Source organism: Dendropsophus ebraccatus, chromosome 12 (genome assembly GCF_027789765.1).
Source record: "Dendropsophus ebraccatus isolate aDenEbr1 chromosome 12, aDenEbr1.pat, whole genome shotgun sequence".
Taxonomy (NCBI): Eukaryota; Metazoa; Chordata; class Amphibia; order Anura; family Hylidae; genus Dendropsophus; species Dendropsophus ebraccatus.
Genome location: NC_091465.1, coordinates 74,464,344 through 74,483,963, shown reverse-complemented (window position 1 = coordinate 74,483,963; position 19,620 = coordinate 74,464,344). Strand labels below are relative to the sequence as shown.

Here is a 19,620-nt window from a genome sequence, read left to right as displayed (position 1 = left end):
CAGACAGGGAAGCAGGACCAGGGGCCAATATACCTGGAAGGAGTAAACCACCTCCTCCTCCCTCTTTAAACAGGTAAGTTTTTTTTTAAAATCTGCCATTATCTACCGAAATAATCCAATCTATGAAGGTCAGTAATCCTGTCCACCAATGGTAGCAGCCTCGTTGGGTCCTGACACCATCCATCACCATGACATACTGTAGTCTGTGACAGTAGGCTTTGTTAGTGACAGGGCAATGACCCCGATGCTTATAGTGAGAATCAATGTATGTACAGTAGCCCACCCACTACAAGGTGCATGTAACAACTTTACTTCATCACATGACAGTCACCGCTGCAGGGGAAGAAGAAGACCCCGCTGCTCAGGAGTCGACTTACCTAATGAGGTAACAAACCTACCTACAGGTAAGTACTGTTACCTACTGGGTAGTAGGGGAGCTGTCCACTAGAGGTACCTTCCTACTGTTGGGACCCACCTTCCTTCTGTAAAAATTTACTCTCATACTGGAGGCCCACCTTCTTATTAGCAGGACCTAACTACCTACTGGGGGAACATACCTACCTTATAGGGGAATGGCTTACTTAATGGGGAGCCACCTCAACCTACCCACTGCTCCCACATACCTTACTTATCATTTTTACTTTGGGGTTACAAAGGAGGGCATTTGTCCCATTTGGGTCACTGTGGGTGGGGAAAAGATGAGATTGACATTGCAAATGCGAGAAGCTTAAAGAGGTACTCCAGCGCCGATAAAAAAAAAACAATCAATCAGTCATAAACATAGTTTTCACACTTACCATCCCTCTGGAGTTTGTCTCCGTTTGAATTTCCCGCTATTTGCAGGTCCCTGAAGCTCCAGTTGGTGTCTTCATTTTCTCTTCGCTTCCTGGTTTGGGCTTTCCCATGATGCACTAGTGTGACGTCTAACTGACTTTGTAAAACTGTTAGATGGCTTACACCTTGCTCAGCCAATCAGAGCTGAGCAACCTGAGTCATCTGACAAAGGGAGGCTGACTTTACAGGGCTTAGACCCGCCTCCCTCTTGATGATGTCATTGTCACAAAATGGCTGCCACAGAGCAGCCTGGGGTCAACAGTCATTAGGTAAGAATGAGTCTATTTCACTTCCTGGTGGGGGATTGAGGGGTGAAAAGACAGGGAAGGGGGGCAGATGGGTGATTGAAGCATATTACAAAGTTATATAACTTTGTAATGTGTTTCAATTACTGGGAAAAAGCTTTTCACTGGAGTACCCCTTTAAGATGTTCATTTGGAAATCCTGCACAGATAAGAAGTAGGAGAAGTGGAAAAAGTCTTCTTAGTGGTCTAAGGGTGGAGATAAAGGAAGAGAATTACTTCAACAAGATATCCCAAAATGTATTATAAAGAAATATATTTTGTTCTAAATGAACTTTGACCTCTAGTTACAACTGTATATTGAGGCCCATGACTATTGCTGCGTAAGGTGCTGTGAATGTCATTTTATTTGCACTGACATTTTTTAGGGAAATCCTAACAATCACATAGAAAAGCAATGCACAAAAATTTTAAAGGGGTAGTTCACGAAAAAAATTCTTTAAGATCAGCTGAAAGCCAGAAAGTGCCAAGAGATTTGTAATTTATTACTATTTAAAAACCTCATATTCCAGTACCTATCAACTGCTGTATGTTCTGCAGAAAATGGTGTATTCTTTCCAGTCTAAAGAGCAGGAAAGACCCCTTGAAAAAGGCTACGCCGAAACGTGCGTTGGGGTGGGGGCCGCCGGTGGACACCTTGATTCTGACTCTTATTGTTTATGGTAGGATATCTAGTAATCCTTTGTACTTATTGAGATTTATGTATTAATTATTGCACTTTTTTGGCCTATCCAATATATATTATCCACGCATAGTTCTCTTGGTATTATATTCAGCACTTTAGCCTACCATTTATTTATTCACTTATTTATTTATTTAACTATTTATTTAACTACTTATTTATTTATTTACTTGTGTCCACCTGCAGCAGCCCCCTCATTGTATGTTTTCCGTTTTTAACATTTTTTTGTCAGCCATGGTTCATTGTGTATGTATTTTGTTATTTCGTCATTTGTTTGTAATTTTAACAATAAAATTTACATATCATTATTATAATATGTCAGAGGTTCAGTTGTTTCTCTATTGGTTTTTAAAGAGCAGGAAAGGTTTAGAGGTTTTCTATGGGGATTTGCTGCTGCTCTGGACAGTTTCTGACATGGACAGAGGTGGCAGCAGAGAGCATTGTGTCAGACTAAAAAATACACCACTTCCTGCAGAACATACAGTGGATAATAAGTATTGAAAGACTGAAGAGTTTTAAATAAAAGTAAATTACAAATCTGTATAATTTTCTGAAACCAGCTGATTTGGAAGAAAAAGGTGTTCATCGAGGCTATGGCTATGTTCACATTACATGAAGAGACCCGCTGTTCTGTGACCCGGCCGGTCTCTGATCATCCCAGCTAGTACTGCAGTACCGGCTGGAGGATCTTTTGGCCGCAGGGCTCTGATGCTCGCGCATCAGCGCGCGCCCGCATCAGAACTCTCCACAGCTCACAATGAAGCAAGAGGCCGGAGCCGCTCGCTTCACTGTGTGAACTGACAGGTCTTTCTGCGGCGGCAATTCACTGAATTGCGGCCGCAGAAAACTGACATGTCAGTTATTCGCGGCCTCGTACAGGATCGTATACGCTCCGGCCGGGATCCCACAGAATATAAGGCTATGTCCACACCACACAAAGTACCGCCGTTGTTGCCAATGGCACCAACGGCCGCACTTTTATGTAGTGTGAACATAGCCTTAACGTTCATATAACTCTCTAACGTTCATATAAATCTCTAAGGGTTCAGGAAGAACCTTTCAGACTGTATGCTAGCTGTCAGCAGACCACACCAGCAAGGTGTGCCTAACAACACTCTGAAATCTTCTGGGGATGAGCTTCATCTTCTACACCTCCTTTTCACATGTCACCAACCATCCGATAACCAAGAGACCTGAAGGACAAATGCTCTAACTGGAAGGGTAAATTATAGCAAAAAGAAGAAGCCAGAGACCGACCCTGCAGCACGGACTCACACAGGACCCTGCTGCAATGGAATATTACAGATGTTATGTACTCTTTATTCTGCTGCTGGCACTGTCAGGTAAGGGATACTGCAATATGTACAGCTATTTGAGCAGTCTGCCACCTACAAAAGTAAATCTTACACATAAAAGTAAAAAAAATAATAATAATAATAATAATATTGTGTGATGAAGACCAGATTCACACACTGTTTTTAATGCAGTTTTTTTTTTAATGTAAAGCGAAAAAAAAGAGGAACTGTTTAAATGATAAATGACACATTCCCTTTTTTATACAGTATCTCAAGGTCACTGCATCAGATCTCTGCTACAAACAATGTACACGGATCTGTTAACTCCTTCAAGGATATTCTGTGTTATACATTTCTTTAATAAACTTGTAACTTTTTTTTAGAAGATGTTCCACATACAACAGTGAGTGGTAGCCGGAGGGGTCAATATGGGGCTCAGGGTCAGGGTGGAGTTAAAATGGAGTTGCACTGGGATCCAAAAGTGGCAGCAAATGAGATGGATTTCCTGTAAGACTGGATTTCTGTCACGGCCACTTGTGGATCGCAACGTGACCCCACTTACTGACCTTAGATGCGTGCAAGGGCAAACCCTGTCCTTGCCAAAATTGCTGTGTAGTCTCAGCTTTACAGTTTTTATGAAAATTTCTATGGTGCTGGGCTCTAGAGATGAGCGCACCTGGAGCATGCTCGAGTCCATCCGAACCTGAACGTTCGGCATTTGATTAGCGGTGGCTGCTGATCTTGGATAAAGCCCTAAGGCTATGTGGAAAACATGGATATAGTCATTGGCTGTATCCATGTTTTCCAGACAACCTTAGAGCTTTATCCAAGTTCAGCAGCCCCAGCTAATCAAATGCCGAACGTTCGGGTTCAGATGGACTCAAACCCAAACCTGGTTCGCTCATCTCTACTGGGCTCTGATGGTGGAGATGATGAATGCTATGGGGACAGAGCTGGAACTCCGACTTATAAGGCAATATCAAGGTGATATGGGGTGGGACTGGGAATGGATGCTCAGTAAGCTATTCCAGTCCTGACTTCAAAATAGAAGAAAAATGACTATCACAGTCTGTATATAATGGAGTCCCAGGTGAATTCATGCGTTGCTGAAACTCCTCCTGCACATGGCTCTACATGACTAGTCATTTAAAGCAGACATGTAAGGCTAGGTTCAGACTTGTGCGGGAGCCTTGTTCAGGGGGCTGCAATACAAATTTTTGTTCATTTAGTGGGATCTGAGTGGACAAGAAAGTTCTGCAAGTAGTAAGTGAGCACAGTATGGAAACCCAACACATTCAACAAGATATCTCTGGATGGATCAGGTTTAGAGATGAGCACAATTGGAGCAGCTCGAGTCCGATCATTCACCATTTGAATACAGGTGGTGAAAAAGTTGGATGCAGCCCCAAGGTTGCCTGAAAAACATGGATACAACCATAGACCATAGTCTGCATCCATGTTTTCCAGGATTCCCTAGGGCTGCATCCAACTTCTTCAGCCGCTGGTAATCCAGTGCCAAAAGATCAGACTTAAACATAGTCCAGTTCAGGGTCTTTTGGTTTTGCTGAACAGAATCTGTGACCGAGGTCCTGAATGGAGCCTAAGCTGTTCATATAGGTGCCGCCTACTACAGCTACAGTTCTGTCCTCCCACTTGCAAAGTGATACTAAAACTATTTGTACTGTTCTGTTAAAAGGACCAATTATAAAATACACAAAATTGACACAGTCATGGTTATGAGTAGAAATGAGTGAAATTTTCAACCCTGTTTCATGAGGTGAGTGGTCCTCCTGCCTTCCCAGCCCTTCACGTGGTAGAGTGAGCTGTGTGCCACATCAGATTGGGGTGGGCAGAGGCTGGAGGTATTACCCTTAGGTATGCTTTATCTGTCCCTCATTGGAAAAAAGCAACACTAAAAACATAGAGCTGGTGGATCATTCAACTGGTAAACATAACCAGTGACTGATGGAGCCATTGACTTTGAAGCGACTCTGTACCCACAATCTGCCTCCCCAAACCACTTGTACCATTGGATAGCTGCTTTTAATCCAAGATCTGTCCTGGGGTCCGTTCGGCAGGTGATGCAGTTATTGTCATAAAAACAACTTTTATTCCGGCAGCGCTGTGTCTAACGGCCGGGGATTACATTGTATATGCATTAGGCTGGCACCACCTCTCCGTCCCTCCTCCCAACCCTCCTCATCTTTAGGAATGATCCAGAAACATTTACTGCTGTTTGAGCTTTGCACAGGTGTATTAACGATCCAGCCCATGTGCCGGGCTGCCACAGGTGGGAATTAGGAAGCAATCTGCCTGGAGTATTCCTAATGATGAGGAGGGTGGGGAGGAAGGTCAGAGAGGTGGTGCCAGCCCAATGCATATACAAATGTAAGCCCCGGCCATTAGAGACAGCGCTGCCGGTTTAAAAATTGTTTTTATGACAATAACTGCATCCCCTGCCGAACGGACCCCAGGACAGATCTTGGATTAAAAGCAGCTATCCGAAGGTACAAGTGGTTTGGGGGGGTCAGATTGTGGGTACAAAGTGGCTTTAATAGGATCCACTGGGTTTCCTACATGGTGTCTGGCATTTGTAGTGCGGCATGTCTGGCTTATTTGATGGAATCTACGGCTAAGGCATCTAACAGAGCCTTCAATGTAGATGTGAACCCAGCTGAAAGTTGTGGAGATTGTTCATACTATCCTGTATTTTTTTCCATGCAGGTAATATGGCCGCTGTTATCAATGTGGTTGCAACCCTTGGAAGATCTGTTTTACTCAATCTAAATTATGAATTGCCGGCAAGTTCATTAATACAATGGAATTTCAATGGTCCATTAGTGGCACAATACTTTACTCCTTCCTTCCATTGTTACCACCAGCTCACAGGAAGATGTGAGGTCTATCGCAATGGATCCCTGAGAATTGACAATGTCTCCTATGCCGATGAAGGGGATTATGTACTAAATACACAAGTTCTAGGTTCTCCTGATAGCATAAAGAGCACAGAGTACCAGCTCAGGGTGTATGGTAAGTTATACCTTTTCTATCTGTATGGTAACATGACTAGGGTCAGGGGCGTAACTAGAAATGGCTGGGCCCCATAGCAAACTTTTGATTGGGGCCCCAACCCCCTCAATCGACCACTACGCCATAAACACACTCAGCTCTACACAGGTTCTGTACACCATATAAATTACAGTACAGTTATATTAAGTGACTCACAGGGGACGTCTTCTCTGATCGGAGTTCTTTCCTTTTCATCTTCTCCATCCGTCCTGGGCCATTATGAGAACTTCTCCGAGCCACGAATCCACAGAATCTGCCAGACAGACATATTAGACTCCTCACTCTGGCACCATCCTTATCTCTATACACACTGCACATCTGTACTGTCCCCTTTACACCCTCATTTAGTGGGTAGCCCTGACTCTATGTGACCCCCTAATAATATATGCCCCCCTCTGTGTATTCCCTCTCCCCCTATGTTGCCCCCCAAATAGATGGCCCCTCTCCCCCCATGTTGCCCTCCTCTCCCCCCTCCTTATAGATGGCCCCCTTTCCCCCCACCCTCCCTTATGGATGGTCCCCTCTCCCCCCACCCTCCCTTATAGATGGCCTCCTCTCCCCCCTCCTTATAGATGGCCCCCTTCCCCCTCCCTTATAGATGGTCCCCTTCCCCCCTCCCTCATAGATGCCCCCCTCTTCCTCCCCACCCTCATAGATGCCCCCTCTTTCCCCCTACCCTCATAGATGCCCCCCTCCTTCTCCCCACCCTCATAGATGCCCCCCTCCTTCCCCCCCACCCTCATAGATGCCCCCCTCCTTCCCCCCCACCCTCATAGATGCCCCCCTCCTTCCCCCCCACCCTCATAGATGCCCCCCTCCTTCCCCCCCACCCTCATAGATGCCCCCCTCCTTCCCCCCCACCCTCATAGATGCCCCCTCTTTCCCCCTACCCTCATAGATGCCCCCCTCCTTCCCCCACCCTCATAGATGCCCCCTCTTTCCCCCCCCACCCTCATAGATGGCCCCCTCCTTCCCCCCACCCTCATAGATGCCCCCACCCTCATAGATGCCCCCCTCTTTCCCCCCCACCCTCATAGATGCCCCCCTCCTTCATAGATGCCCCCATCCTTCACCCCCACCCTGCAGGCTGATAAATAAACAAAACTTAACTCACCTGACAACACGTTCCCACGTCGATCCTCACTTCTCCTGGTCTGTCCTCGGCTGCTGCGCGGCTGCCGGGGGTGTCGCGTCTTATCCCCGGCAGCGCGCGCATCCCAGAGCTCCCTGCGCGCCGGAACCGGAAGTCAGGGCCCAAGGCGCGCAGGGAGTTCTGGGATGCGCGGCTGCCGGGGATAAGACGGAGCCCGACTCTTGTGACCGCAAGCAAAACAATGCTTGCGGTCACAAGCGTGATTGATCGGGAGGGCCCCGCGGGCCCCCCTTCGTGGCCACTGCCTGGACCCCAAACAGCTGTAGCACCCGGGAGGCCTGCTCGGCCGCCGGGTGCTACAGGCTATGTGAGCTCCGGGGGCCCGCGCTACGGGCCCCCGATACGGCGGGGCCCCGTAGCGGCCGCTACGGCTGCTACGGCGGTAGTTCCGCCAGTGACTAGGGTAAAGAAAAAAAAAAAAAAAGATTGATAAAATAGAAGTGACGAGAAGAAAAGATGGCTAAACAAATAGGGAACGTTTTGTGTTCTATAATTTTTGTTATTTTTTAGCTTCTCTCACAGCCCCTACTCTCCGCTACTCTGCCGGTACCAACAATCCCCTTATCAGTGGCACCAATGTGACCCTCCAGTGTGATGCCGGAAATCAGTCAGTGACTACTTACACTTTCTCCAAGGATCAAAAGATGATCTGCTCTGATTCTCAGCCACCCTGCAGGGGGCAATACCTGGACTTCACCCCAATATCTGAGAGTGACAGTGGATCCTACACCTGCACCATCCAGAACCCTGTCAGCTCCAACACCAGCAACTCCCTGACTCTGACTGTATACGGTAAGAACATTGAGACGACTATAACCCAAAATGTGTTTTATACTCATGAAGAATGATTGGGGACATTATGCTAGGCCAGCTGGGAGTTTCTGGAATGTAGGTGTCACAGTAACTGGAGGGTATTGGCCGGACCTGAAGGACCTTACAACTACAACAACCTTTGTCAATAGGCTCTTTGCTTGTGGAATAGTCTACCACCATGGGGTACTCCTGTGTGCGCTATGTAGTGTCTGGGTGTAGGTGGGTAATGCTGAATAATACTTTACAGGGGCAGTCCTTTGTTCAGGCAGTAAATAGTATGCAGTGATTTGTACGGCATAGGAAGCGTGTAGAACATAGATTTTCCCTTTTGGAGTACGAGAAGAGGTAGTAATCATCCATGTAGCTTGAATATAGGTTAAGAGAGTCTCTAGGGGTAACTATGCCTAACTTCCCTCCTCTAGCACTACTCTATACTCTAGAAGAGTTAAACTTGGGAAACATAGTCCAAATGTTTACTTTGATGAAGTGGGATGAAGTGGGACGCATGTCACATGTTGGCTTGGACAACTTGGAAAGACTTGTTTTACGAAAAGTTTTGTATGCTACAGTGCCTTTATAGAAGGGTGTAAGGTGGTGAGGTTTATGGCATGGAAGTCATGTGACACTGGCACTGGCCAAAAGCCTGCTAGGAGTCCAGTAGGTTGTGGGTGGCATTTGTTCCATTCTTCTTTCTTTTGACCTGTATAGTGACAAAAGGTAATTTTCTTCTTAGAGGTGAACAATTAAAGATGTCCATTTAGTGTGGTAGCAGCTTGTGGGTCTACGTATACTTCACACCATGAAAATTCATTGAGAATGACCCTGAGAAAACTAGACTTAAAGGGGGTTTCCAGGCCGCTCCATCCACTGGGTTTAGACGTTATTGGGAGCTAAACCACAGTCACTATACATCTTGGCTGATGTTCCCTGTATATTGGACACAGTTGAGATCTTCCTGCTCTTCCCATTGTGTGCGGAGTACATCTATTTTTTGGTCAGATTATTTTTGAAATATTTTTCAAATATTTTCAAATTTTCAATCCCGCTGACAGATTCTACCATCTCCGTTTACAGTAAGTACTAAATAATAATCTGGCAGCTAGTACATTGGTTTATAATGAGTCTCAGAGACATATGGTGCAGCAGTCTGACCTCAGGGCAGAAGCTGCTTAATAGTTTGGTTAAACGGCCCCTCAATAGGTGTAGTACATGGTGGGTGTATCAATGCACGTACTGTCGGGAAACCAAGGATGTGCATTAAATACCCAGTACTATAGCAGAACTTGTCTGGCCTGGATTGGATTCAGTGTCTCTCCGATGTTCGGCTCATGGTACAGACGTCAGCTACTCATGGAGTCTACGGGGGGGCAGCAATATCTGGAGGAGGCCGATACCAGCTTAGTGACAATAACACCACACTTACTATCAGCCCCGTCTCCTCCACTGACAATGGACCTTTCATATGAACAGCTAAAAAATGTAAAGGAAAAAAAAAAACTTTTTGGTCTTATATACATTATTAATATATCTCATAAGTTAATATATGTAGACTATAATCTTTGCTATGATAATTTATTTGAGGGGTGTAATGCAGTTATTGATGACTGCACATTAGGAAGAATGTTTGTCCCAGGACATACTAATATTATTGATTTTTATTTTTTATTTAGTTTTTTCTTTTCTACATGATTTGACAACATTATGTACATATATATATATATTTCCCTATTTAGGTCCTAAAGCTCGCAACAGAGTGAGGACCTGAGGGACTACGTATCAGGGTGGTTTGGTGCTCTCCCCACTAGGAGGCACCCCTTGGCAATGGGCTTCCTTCTCTAGAGAGAGGGATATCTGGCTATTCCCGTGTTTTGAGACTCGTAACTGAGGCTCCACGGACCCCTTTTTTGCATATTCAAATTTTGTATGGGACAATCAATGGAGACTCGTAAATGAGTACTCCATTGGAATTTTTTACTGTTCTCCCTGAGTTCAGTGATTGTTGTCTATTTATCATTGCCCCAGTAGCCAAAATCCTGCTCCACACTGACGAGGGGCAAATACCCCGAAACTGCAGTCTGTGGATGGATGCCTAGCCTTGGTAACCCTTGTCTTATGTCGTTATACTCGCCACAGAGTTAGACTTTGACTCACAGGGGCCACCCTGGTGTTTCCCTATTTAGGTCCTAAAGCTCGCAACAGAGTGAGGACCTGAGGGACTACGTATCAGGGTGGTTTGGTGCTCTCCCCACTAGGAGGCACCCCTTGGCAATGGGCTTCCTTCTCTGGAGAGAGGGATATCTGGCTATTCCCGTGTTTTGAGACTCGTAACTGAGGCTCCACGGACCCCTTTTTTGCATATTCAAATTTTGTATGGGACAATCAATGGAGACTCGTAAATGAGTACTCCATTGGAATTTTTTACTGTTCTCCCTGAGTTCAGTGATTGTTGTCTATTTATCATTGCCCCAGTAGCCAAAATCCTGCTCCACACTGACGAGGGGCAAATACCCCGAAACTGCAGTCTGTGGATGGATGCCTAGCCTTGGTAACCCTTGTCTTATGTCGTTATACTCGTCACAGAGTTAGACTTTGACTTACAGGGGCCACCCTGGTGTTTCCCTATTTAGGTCCCAAAGCTCGCAACAGAGTGAGGACCTGAGGGACTACGTATCAGGGTGGTTTGGTGCTCTCCCCACTAGGAGGCACCCCTTGGCAATGGGCTTCCTTCTCTGGAGAGAGGGATATCTGGCTATTCCCGTGTTTTGAGACTCGTAACTGAGGCTCCACGGACCCCTTTTTTGCATATATATATATATGATGTGTAAATAACCTTGTCCCTAACCTAATAACGTTTGTAATACATGTTATATGTAGAGCCTTTGAGGTCCAAAACGAGTCGGAGGATTTTAAAAGAATAAAATAACATTTATGATTTTTTTTTTATCAAAAGCTGAAGAGTTTGTGGAGTTTATCCATTTACAAATATACCAATAACTGTTGGCCGAACAATTATTTGGCCAACAGTTATCAATGGGAAGCGGTAAGAGAGGGGTAAGGGGTTGTGTTATCTATGGGGAGGGGTAAAGGGCTGTGTTCTCTATCGGGAGGGGTTGTGTTCTCTATGGGAACGGGTAAGGGGTTGTGTTCTCTATGGGGAGAGGTAAAGGGTTATGTTCTCTATTGGAAGGGGTAAGGGGTTGTGCTCTCTATGGGGAGAGGTAAAGGGTTGTGTTCTTTTTGGGGAGGGGTAAGGGGTTGTGTTCTCTATAGGAAGGGACCAACAAAACACAGTTATCACTGAACTCAAGGAGAACAGTGAAAAAAATTCAAATAAAGTACTCAATCAAGAGTCTCCACTGACGCCCCCAAAAATTTAAATATGCAAAACAGGTGTCTGTGGAGCCTCGGTTGTGAGTCTTAAAACACGGGATAGCCAGATATCTCTAGCCTGTTGCCACGGGGTGCCTCCATGATGGGGAGAGCACCACACCACCCTGATAAATAGCCCCTTAAGTCCCACTCAGTTGCGAGTATTGGAACATAAATAGGGAAACACCAGGGTGGCCCCTTTTTGTCAATTTGTCAATTTTGTCTAACTCAAGGTGCGAGTATTGCGATCTTGACAAGGGCTTGCCAAGGCAGGCTTCCATCCACAGACAGCCGTTTCGGGGTATTTTTGGGGGCATCAGTGGAGACTCTTGATTGAGTACTTCATTGGAATTTTTTCACTGTTCTCCTTGAGTTCAGTGATTACTGTGTTTTGTTGGTCGATTTGCCATTGCCCCAACCAGCCAAAATCCTGCTCCACACTGACGAGGGGCAAAACCCCAGAAACGGCTGTCTGTGGGTGGAGGCCTACCTTGGCAAGCCCTTGTCATGATCGCAATACTCGCACCTTGAGTTAGACATTGACAAAAAGGGGCCACCCTGGTGTTTCCCTATTTATGTTCCAATACTCGCAACTGAGTGGGACTTAAGGGGCTATTTATCAGGGTGATGTGGTGCTCTCCCCATCATGGAGGCACCCCGTGGCAACAGGCTAGGGATATCTGGCTATGCCGTGTTTTGAGACTCGCAACCGAACCTCTATAGGAAGGGGTAAGGGGTTGTGCTCTCTATGGGAAGGGGGAAGGGTTTGTGTTCTCTATGGGGAGGGGTAAGCATCAGCCAGACAGCTTTAGTGGTGGCTTAGAACAAACGGGTCACAGACAGAAGTGGCAGCAGAGAGCACCATGACAGACTAGAAGGAAAACACCACTTCCTGAAGTACATATAGAAGTAATTTACAAATCTGTATAACTTCCGGATACCAGTTGATCTAAAAACATTTTCCCCCAGAGTACCCCATTAATATCTCAGGTATAATCACTAAAGGTTCTGAAGCAACATCCAAGTCAAGCAGCTGATCACCAGTCCTGTTTAAATCTGAAGTGGGTCGATCTTCATGACAAAACCCTTAAAATGGGCACTGTCACTACCTAAATAATGTTAAATCAGCAGGGGACTGCATCTTTGGTTATTTTTTATATGAAATTAAATGCTATAAAATTGTATACTGTATGCTATATTTACTCGAAAACGTCAGTCCAAGCTACTTCACTAAGGCCATTGGGTCTTTATTAACAGACCAAATGCAGGACGTGATGTCAGTTGTCCCTCTGCACTGCACAGATTGACCTAGTACAGATAAATGCTGATTGGTCAGTGATCATACAGACCCCTTTACATGCCCCTACACATGCCCCCTGTACACGCCCCTGTTAATGCCCCCCAGTACACACCCCAGTACACGCCCCTGCACATGCCCCCTGTGCACGCCCCTGTGCACACCCCTGCACATGCCCCCTGTGCACGCCCCTGTGCACACCCCTGAACATGCCCCCTGTGAATGCCCCTGCACACGCCCCTGTGCACACCCCTGCGCATGCCCCCAGGGCCGCTTTAACCAGAGGGCACATGGTGCACGTGCACCGGGCCCACTGGTTAAAGGGGCCCCCCCGAGCAGGCCGGCCGTTGCTATGTGCGACCAATGCGGTCGCACAGGGCTCCGGCCACCAGCCTGTCAGGGGGGAGCGCCATGGATGGGTAATCTACTTACCCCTCCATGGCGCCCCCTGCAGGGCCCCCCCCGGCGATCACCGCTGCCCCCGCCCGCTGCTGCTGCGGCGCTTCAGCGCTGCAGCAGCAGCGACACTGACAGAGAGAGAGCCATTGGCTCCCTCCCTGTCAGTCACTCTTGTGGCCGCACTTCCTCCGGTCACAAGAGGCCGCACTCTCCCTCTGGCGCCCGACGTCACTGGAGCGTCGGCGCGAGGGTAAGGGGAGTGCAGCCTCTTGTGACCGCAGGAAGTGCGGCCACAGGAGGGAAGAGAAGAGGAACGCGTGGACCTAGGTGAGTAACAGTGTTTGTTTTTTTCAATGTTATATGGGAGGGGGAGCTATATACTATGGGGGGGCACAGGGGACTATATACTATGGGGGAGGACAGGGGGCTATATACTATGGGGGAGCACAGGGGGCTATATACTATAGGGGAGGACAGGGGGCTATATACTATGGGGGAGCACAGGGGGCTATATACTATGGGGGAGCACAGGGGAGCTATATACTGTGGGGGAGCACAGGGAGCTATATACTACTGGGGAGCACAGGGGGCTATATACTACTGGGGAGCACAGGGGGCTTTATACAATGGGGGAGCTTAGGGGGCTATATACTATGCGGGAGCACAGGGGAGCTATATACTATGGGGGAGCACAGGGGGCTATATACTATGGGGGAGCACAGGGGAGCTATATACTATGGGGGAGCACAGGGGACCTATATACTATGGGAGAGCACAGGGGACTATATACTACTGGGGAGCACAGGGGTCTATATACTATGGGGAGCACAGGGAATCTATATACTATGGGGGAGCACAGGGGGCTATATACTATGGGGGAGCACAGGGGGGCTATATACTATGGGGGAGCACAGGGGAGCTATATACTATGGGGGAGCACAGGGGAGCTATATACTACTGGGGAGCACAGGGGAGCTATATACTACTGGGGAGCACAGGGGAGCTATATACTACTGGGGAGCACAGGGGGCTATATACTACTGGGGAGCACAGGGGGCTATATACTACTGGGGAGCACAGAGGGGCTATATACTATGGGGGAGCACAGGGGAATATATACTATGGGGGAGCACTGGGGAGCTATATACTATTGGGGAGCACAGGGGACTATATACTATTGGGGAGCACAGGGGAGGTATATACTATTGGTGAGCACAGGGAGCTATATCATATTGAGGAGCACAGGGGTCTATATACTATGGGGGAGAGCACAGGGGGGCTATATATTATGGAGAGCACAGGGGGGCTATATACTATTGGGGAGAGCACAGGGGGCTATATACTATTGGGGGGAGCACAGGGGGCTATATACTATTGGGGGGAGCACAGGGGGGCTATATACTATTGGGGGAGAGCACAGGGGGGCTATATACTATTGTGGGAGAGCATAGGGGTCTATATACTATTGGAGAGCACAGGGGGACTATATACTATTGGGGGAGAGCACAGGGGGGCTATATACTATTGTGGGAGAGCACAGGGGGGCTATATACTATTGTGGGAGAGCACAGGGGGGGCTATATACTACTGGGGAGAGTGCACAGGGGGGCTATATACTAATGGGGGAGCGCACAGGAGGGCTGTATATAACTGGAGGAGCACATGAGGGTCTATATACTACAGGGACACCTTAAAACTATGGAGGCACAGAGGGGTGTAACTATGTAGGAGTACAGAGGGGTGTAACTACTGTATAGGGGTACAAGGGACCTAACTACTGGATGTGTTGGAGCCTAAAATATTTGTCTGGCAGATTCTGGAGAGAAGATTCACAGCCAGGAGAAGACTTCAAGGTGGCCCAGGCTGGATGGAGAGAAAAAGAAAAGGTGACAGACTCTGATTGGAGAAAACGCCCCCGGTGAGTCACTGGATGTAACTGCACTCTGTTATAGGATTGTAGTGTTAGGGGTCATGATGTGGCGGTATTATGTAATGGTATCATTGGTGATATCTTTCTGTTTTGTTTAGTGCAGTTTTTATGTAATATGTAATCACTGTATTGTGGAAATAGTGTTATAAGGTAACTACTGTATGTATTGGGGCTCTTGATACAGTGTGGGGGCAAATTCAGTACATTATACAATGTGCCGAAAGGGAAGGGGGGGCCCACTCTTGAGGGCTGTGCACTGGGCCCACCAATGTATTAAAACGGCTCTGCATGCCCCCTGTACACACCCCTGTGCATGCCCCTGCACGTGCCCCCGGTACACGCCCCTGCACATGTCCCCTGTACATGCCCCTGTGCATGCTCCTGTACATGCCCCCTATACATGCCCCTGTGAACACTCCTGCACATGCCCTCTGTTCACGCCACCAGTACACACCTCCTGTACACTGCTGCAGCTGTGGAAACTAACTCATCTTCTGGCCTAAGGTAAATGGTATTTATGAAAAAGATCGCCCACCAGCTCCGAGTGAAATGCAGAAGCATAAGCAGCACAATGGACACTGTAACCAATAGCGTAAATAAGGCAAGCAATAACGATATATTTTCTTTTTTTTTTGTTAGTTTTTATACATCATGGCAGGATTCACTTTGATGTTTAAAAAGAATTTCTCACAATTTGTTTCATATTAGGCAAATAGGTTAACAAATTTAGGAGAAAAATAATATACTGTATACTTTTTACTCATTGCTCCTCATCTCTGGTTTGTTCACAGCTCCAGTCTCAGCAGTGACAGTGACCAGTAACACATCAGGAGCGCTCTGGGCCGGGCAGGACTCGGCGTCTCTATATTGCACAGCTCAGGGATCGGCCATCACTTTTTTCTGGACACTAAATGGAAATCCAGTGTCCTCTATCCCTCCATATTACATTACACAGAGTGATTCCCCTCCGCACTCCTATCTCACCATCAGTCCTGTCTCCAAGAACGACACCGGACCCATCACCTGTACAGCATCCAACCAGGCAAATAGTGTGACCAGCAATGCAACCAGCCTCAATATCAACTGTAAGTAACATATGGAAACAACTGTATCATCTATCTATCTATCTATCTATCTATCTATCTATCTATCATCTATCTATCTATCTATCTATCTATCATCTATCTATCTATCTATCTATCTATCTATCTATCTATCATCTATCTATCTTGAATGAAATGAATGCAGCACTCCGGGAATACAGTGGTAGTGGTGCCCAGCAGTAAATACCGTTGACCAGCGGTACAGGTAATATCAAGACGAAGAATTACCGCAGCACTCGTAGATATGCAATCAAGTTAACGTGATTATTTCACCCACCGGAAAACCATGACGTTTCGCTCTCTACACTGAGAGCTTTCTCAAGCAGTGGTCCACTGCAAGATTTCTGTTTTCCCATATATCCCCAGTTATGTCCAAGGACTCCTAGTTGGAGTGAAGCACTGATTTAAAGGGAAAGCTATATTGAAAATGTGGAGCTACTGTGCATATACTTTTATATGTATATACCTTTAATGTCTTTAGTATTGTACTACAATATTACCGTTATCTTATATTACAGGGGCTCCGGATGGAAATATTCTCTGTACCGCAGATCCCATTGGAGAAAACTTACAGCTCGGCTGTTCCTGGCCGGGAGGAAATCCTGCAGCCAATGTCACCATATTTAATGATGTACACAGTACAGGCGCTGATCGAGTGCTGAGAAATGTGACTTTTTCTAGTAATATCCATGGGAGTAATCTCACCTGTAATGGGGATCAGCTGGGAAAGAACTTAAAGACCTGCACACTAGCATTTGGTAAGATATCAGTATTGTCATTTGAAGTTTAGATGTCCTATTCTATACCCAGAGATGTTTATCTGGTTTATTGATGGACTTTCAAAAGTATACAGCAATCTGATACCTCCAGATGGTAATATTGAATAATTCCCTGTCCTGAAATCAATGCTGTGCTTGATATTCTCTATGTGACCTGACTTGGTAGAAATGTATTTTCATGTGTCCCATGATCTCATGTGCCTTGGAGAAAAGTGTGATGTAGTGCCCCCCCTCCCCCCCCCTATCATTCATCTCAGTCTAGGGGTCCCATAGACTTAAAATTGGAGCTGCCTGGACAGAGATCACTGTAAACCTACAAAGTGAAATTTGCTACCTCACGCCTCTCCCAACTCATTCTTTTGATCGGTGGGGTCTCACCAATGTCACCAATGAGAAGAAGCCTAGTAAGACCCCAACCGATTATAACTATTCACATTACCCTGTTTCATGTCAAAAGTTTTTGTTTTTTTTATGACAGCGCCCTATTGATTTATATCCCTAAGGTCTTTTCCATATGAATGTTTTCTCATTTAGTATGTCATGGTTGCAAGTATTTCAGCTTCTTAGTCATAAATATTCTGTATTTTCTTTACTTTCCTCTACCAGAGCCTCCAAAGTCTCCTTCTCCTCCAAATAGTTCTCAGACAGTTAAACCAGGTGACCCACTCATCTTGACAGTGGATCTAATATCTGGGACCAAGACGCGGGCCAGCACCTCCTCATCTCAGGATCTCCCTGCTAAGTTCAAACAACGAAAAAAAGACTGAGATAGACCCATGAATATTGCACATACAAATAAAAAATATATGTATATATTTATTAATCAAGCAAACCAAAAACAATAGAATGGGGGGGGGGGGAATCACAACATATCTTACACTCTAAAGCGAGGCAACACAGGACGCAATGTGTGAATGTGTTATGTCTTACAAAAATGAAGAAACAAACAAGTCCTTAACTCAATTTAAAAACCACGCTCACAGGGGACCGAACCGATACAATTGGTCCCACGAGCCTGCAGCTATCCGTATATATGCTAGGCAAACACCCCACAAATATACAATAAATATATATATATATATATATATATATATATATACACACACACACAAATGTAGCCAGGGTGTCATGATCAGTGCCACCATCTGTTGAGAAGATTCGACCTCTGTGCCAAAGACTGCGTATTTGGCATTAAGTCCGTGCCTGGTTTTCTTATGCTCTTTGCTTATGTCTTTTGTGATCTGGTCCATGTTTTCCCTGCACTTTCCTTGTTGTGGTCTGTTCACTAATTGTCTCTGCTGTGTTGTGATTGACAGGTCTCCTCACCTCTGGCTTTCTGTGATTCTCTTGTGTGTTTCTCCTGTTCAGCCTATCAGCTTGGAGTCCGGGACTTCTGTTCCCTTATACCTTGGTCTCTCCCCTCACTTTGGGCTCTTGATAGCTTTGTCCAGCTAGTCTGCACTGCTAGATCCAGCCCTTGCTATTCTGCCTGTTTCCTTGGTTTCCTTATCCCTTTGCCTGTTTCTCTCTAGTCTTTGTTTTTGGGTTCAGTGTTCCTTGTTCTGTTCTTAGTTCATATTGTTTTTGTCTCTGGCTTTGGCTCCACTGTTACCTTGTTGTATCTCTGGCTTTGGCTCCACTGTTATCTTGTTGTATCTCTGGCTTTGGCTCCACTGTTATCTTGTTGCATCTCTGTCTTTGGCTCCACCGTTACCTTGTTGCATCTCTGGCTTTCGTCCTCCATTTGTTTGGTTCTCCGTTCCTTGCCGCCTTCTTGGTCCGGTCCTTCTGTGTGTTTTTGTGACTTTGCCTTGTCTGCTGTCATTGTACCTTGTTTGTCTGTACTGTGTCTTGTCTGTGTTTGCACTTATTTGAGCGCAGGGATCGCCGCCCAGTTGCTCGCTGCCATCTTAGGGCGGATTGTGGCAAATAGGTAGGGACAGCATGGGGGGGTCTTAGTTGCTTGTCCTGTGTCTCTCTGTTCCCTGGGGACCTGACAAAGGGTTAACATGAACCCTGATGATACAATTGTGTGAGGGAGCTTTGTTAAGTCAATTAGAAAGTTGAGTAAAATGCATCATTGTGATCAAGTTAACACAGACTATATCTGTGTGTATATGTGTATAGATTTATATACTGTATATCATTAGAGATGAGCGAAACGGGTTCGGGTTCGAGTCCATCCGAACCAGAACTTTCGGCATTTGATTAGCGGTGGCTGCTGAACTTGGCTAAAGCCCTAAGGCTATGTGGAAAACATGGATTTGGCCATAGTCATTGGCTGTATCCATGTTTTCCAGACAACCTTAGAGCTTTATTCAAGTTCAGCAGCCGCTGCTAATCAAATGCCGAACGTTCGGGTTCGGATGGACTCGAACCCGAACTTGGTTCGCTCATCTCTATATATCACCATTGAGCAATGCATCTAAGTACACATTTATACCTGTCAGAGCAAAAAGAATGCACAAGTGCCAAGTGTCTATATAGCAGCATAGGGTTTCAAACACTGAATATAATGAAATATAATAAAAGCGCAAAAACAAAGTGGCAAGTGCTCTGAGTAGTAAAGACGTATCACAGGGTTAGTTGCAGCTC

At 46.1% G+C, this 19,620-nt stretch overlaps 1 protein-coding gene and 1 long non-coding RNA gene across 2 annotated transcripts in view; both read left to right on the top strand.

Annotated features, from left to right (window-relative positions):
• LOC138768758 (pregnancy-specific beta-1-glycoprotein 8-like) overlaps nucleotides 1–16,236 on the top strand; it is a 31,051-nt gene extending 14,815 nt beyond the window's left edge. The window contains exons 2-6 of the mRNA XM_069946714.1: nucleotides 4–73; nucleotides 3,008–3,161; nucleotides 5,838–6,143; nucleotides 7,846–8,127; nucleotides 15,935–16,236. Coding sequence (XP_069802815.1) covers nucleotides 3,110–3,161; nucleotides 5,838–6,143; nucleotides 7,846–8,127; nucleotides 15,935–16,236 — 942 coding nt within the window. The 5' untranslated portion in view covers nucleotides 4–73; nucleotides 3,008–3,109. The remainder of the gene's footprint in view (nucleotides 1–3; nucleotides 74–3,007; nucleotides 3,162–5,837; nucleotides 6,144–7,845; nucleotides 8,128–15,934) is intronic.
• Nucleotides 16,237–16,770: 534 nt separating this feature from the next.
• LOC138769993 (uncharacterized) lies at nucleotides 16,771–17,838 on the top strand. Its single transcript, XR_011359368.1, has 2 exons — nucleotides 16,771–17,004; nucleotides 17,632–17,838. It is a non-coding gene; the product is annotated as an uncharacterized lncRNA (long non-coding RNA).
• The last annotated feature ends 1,782 nt before the right edge of the window (nucleotides 17,839–19,620 follow it).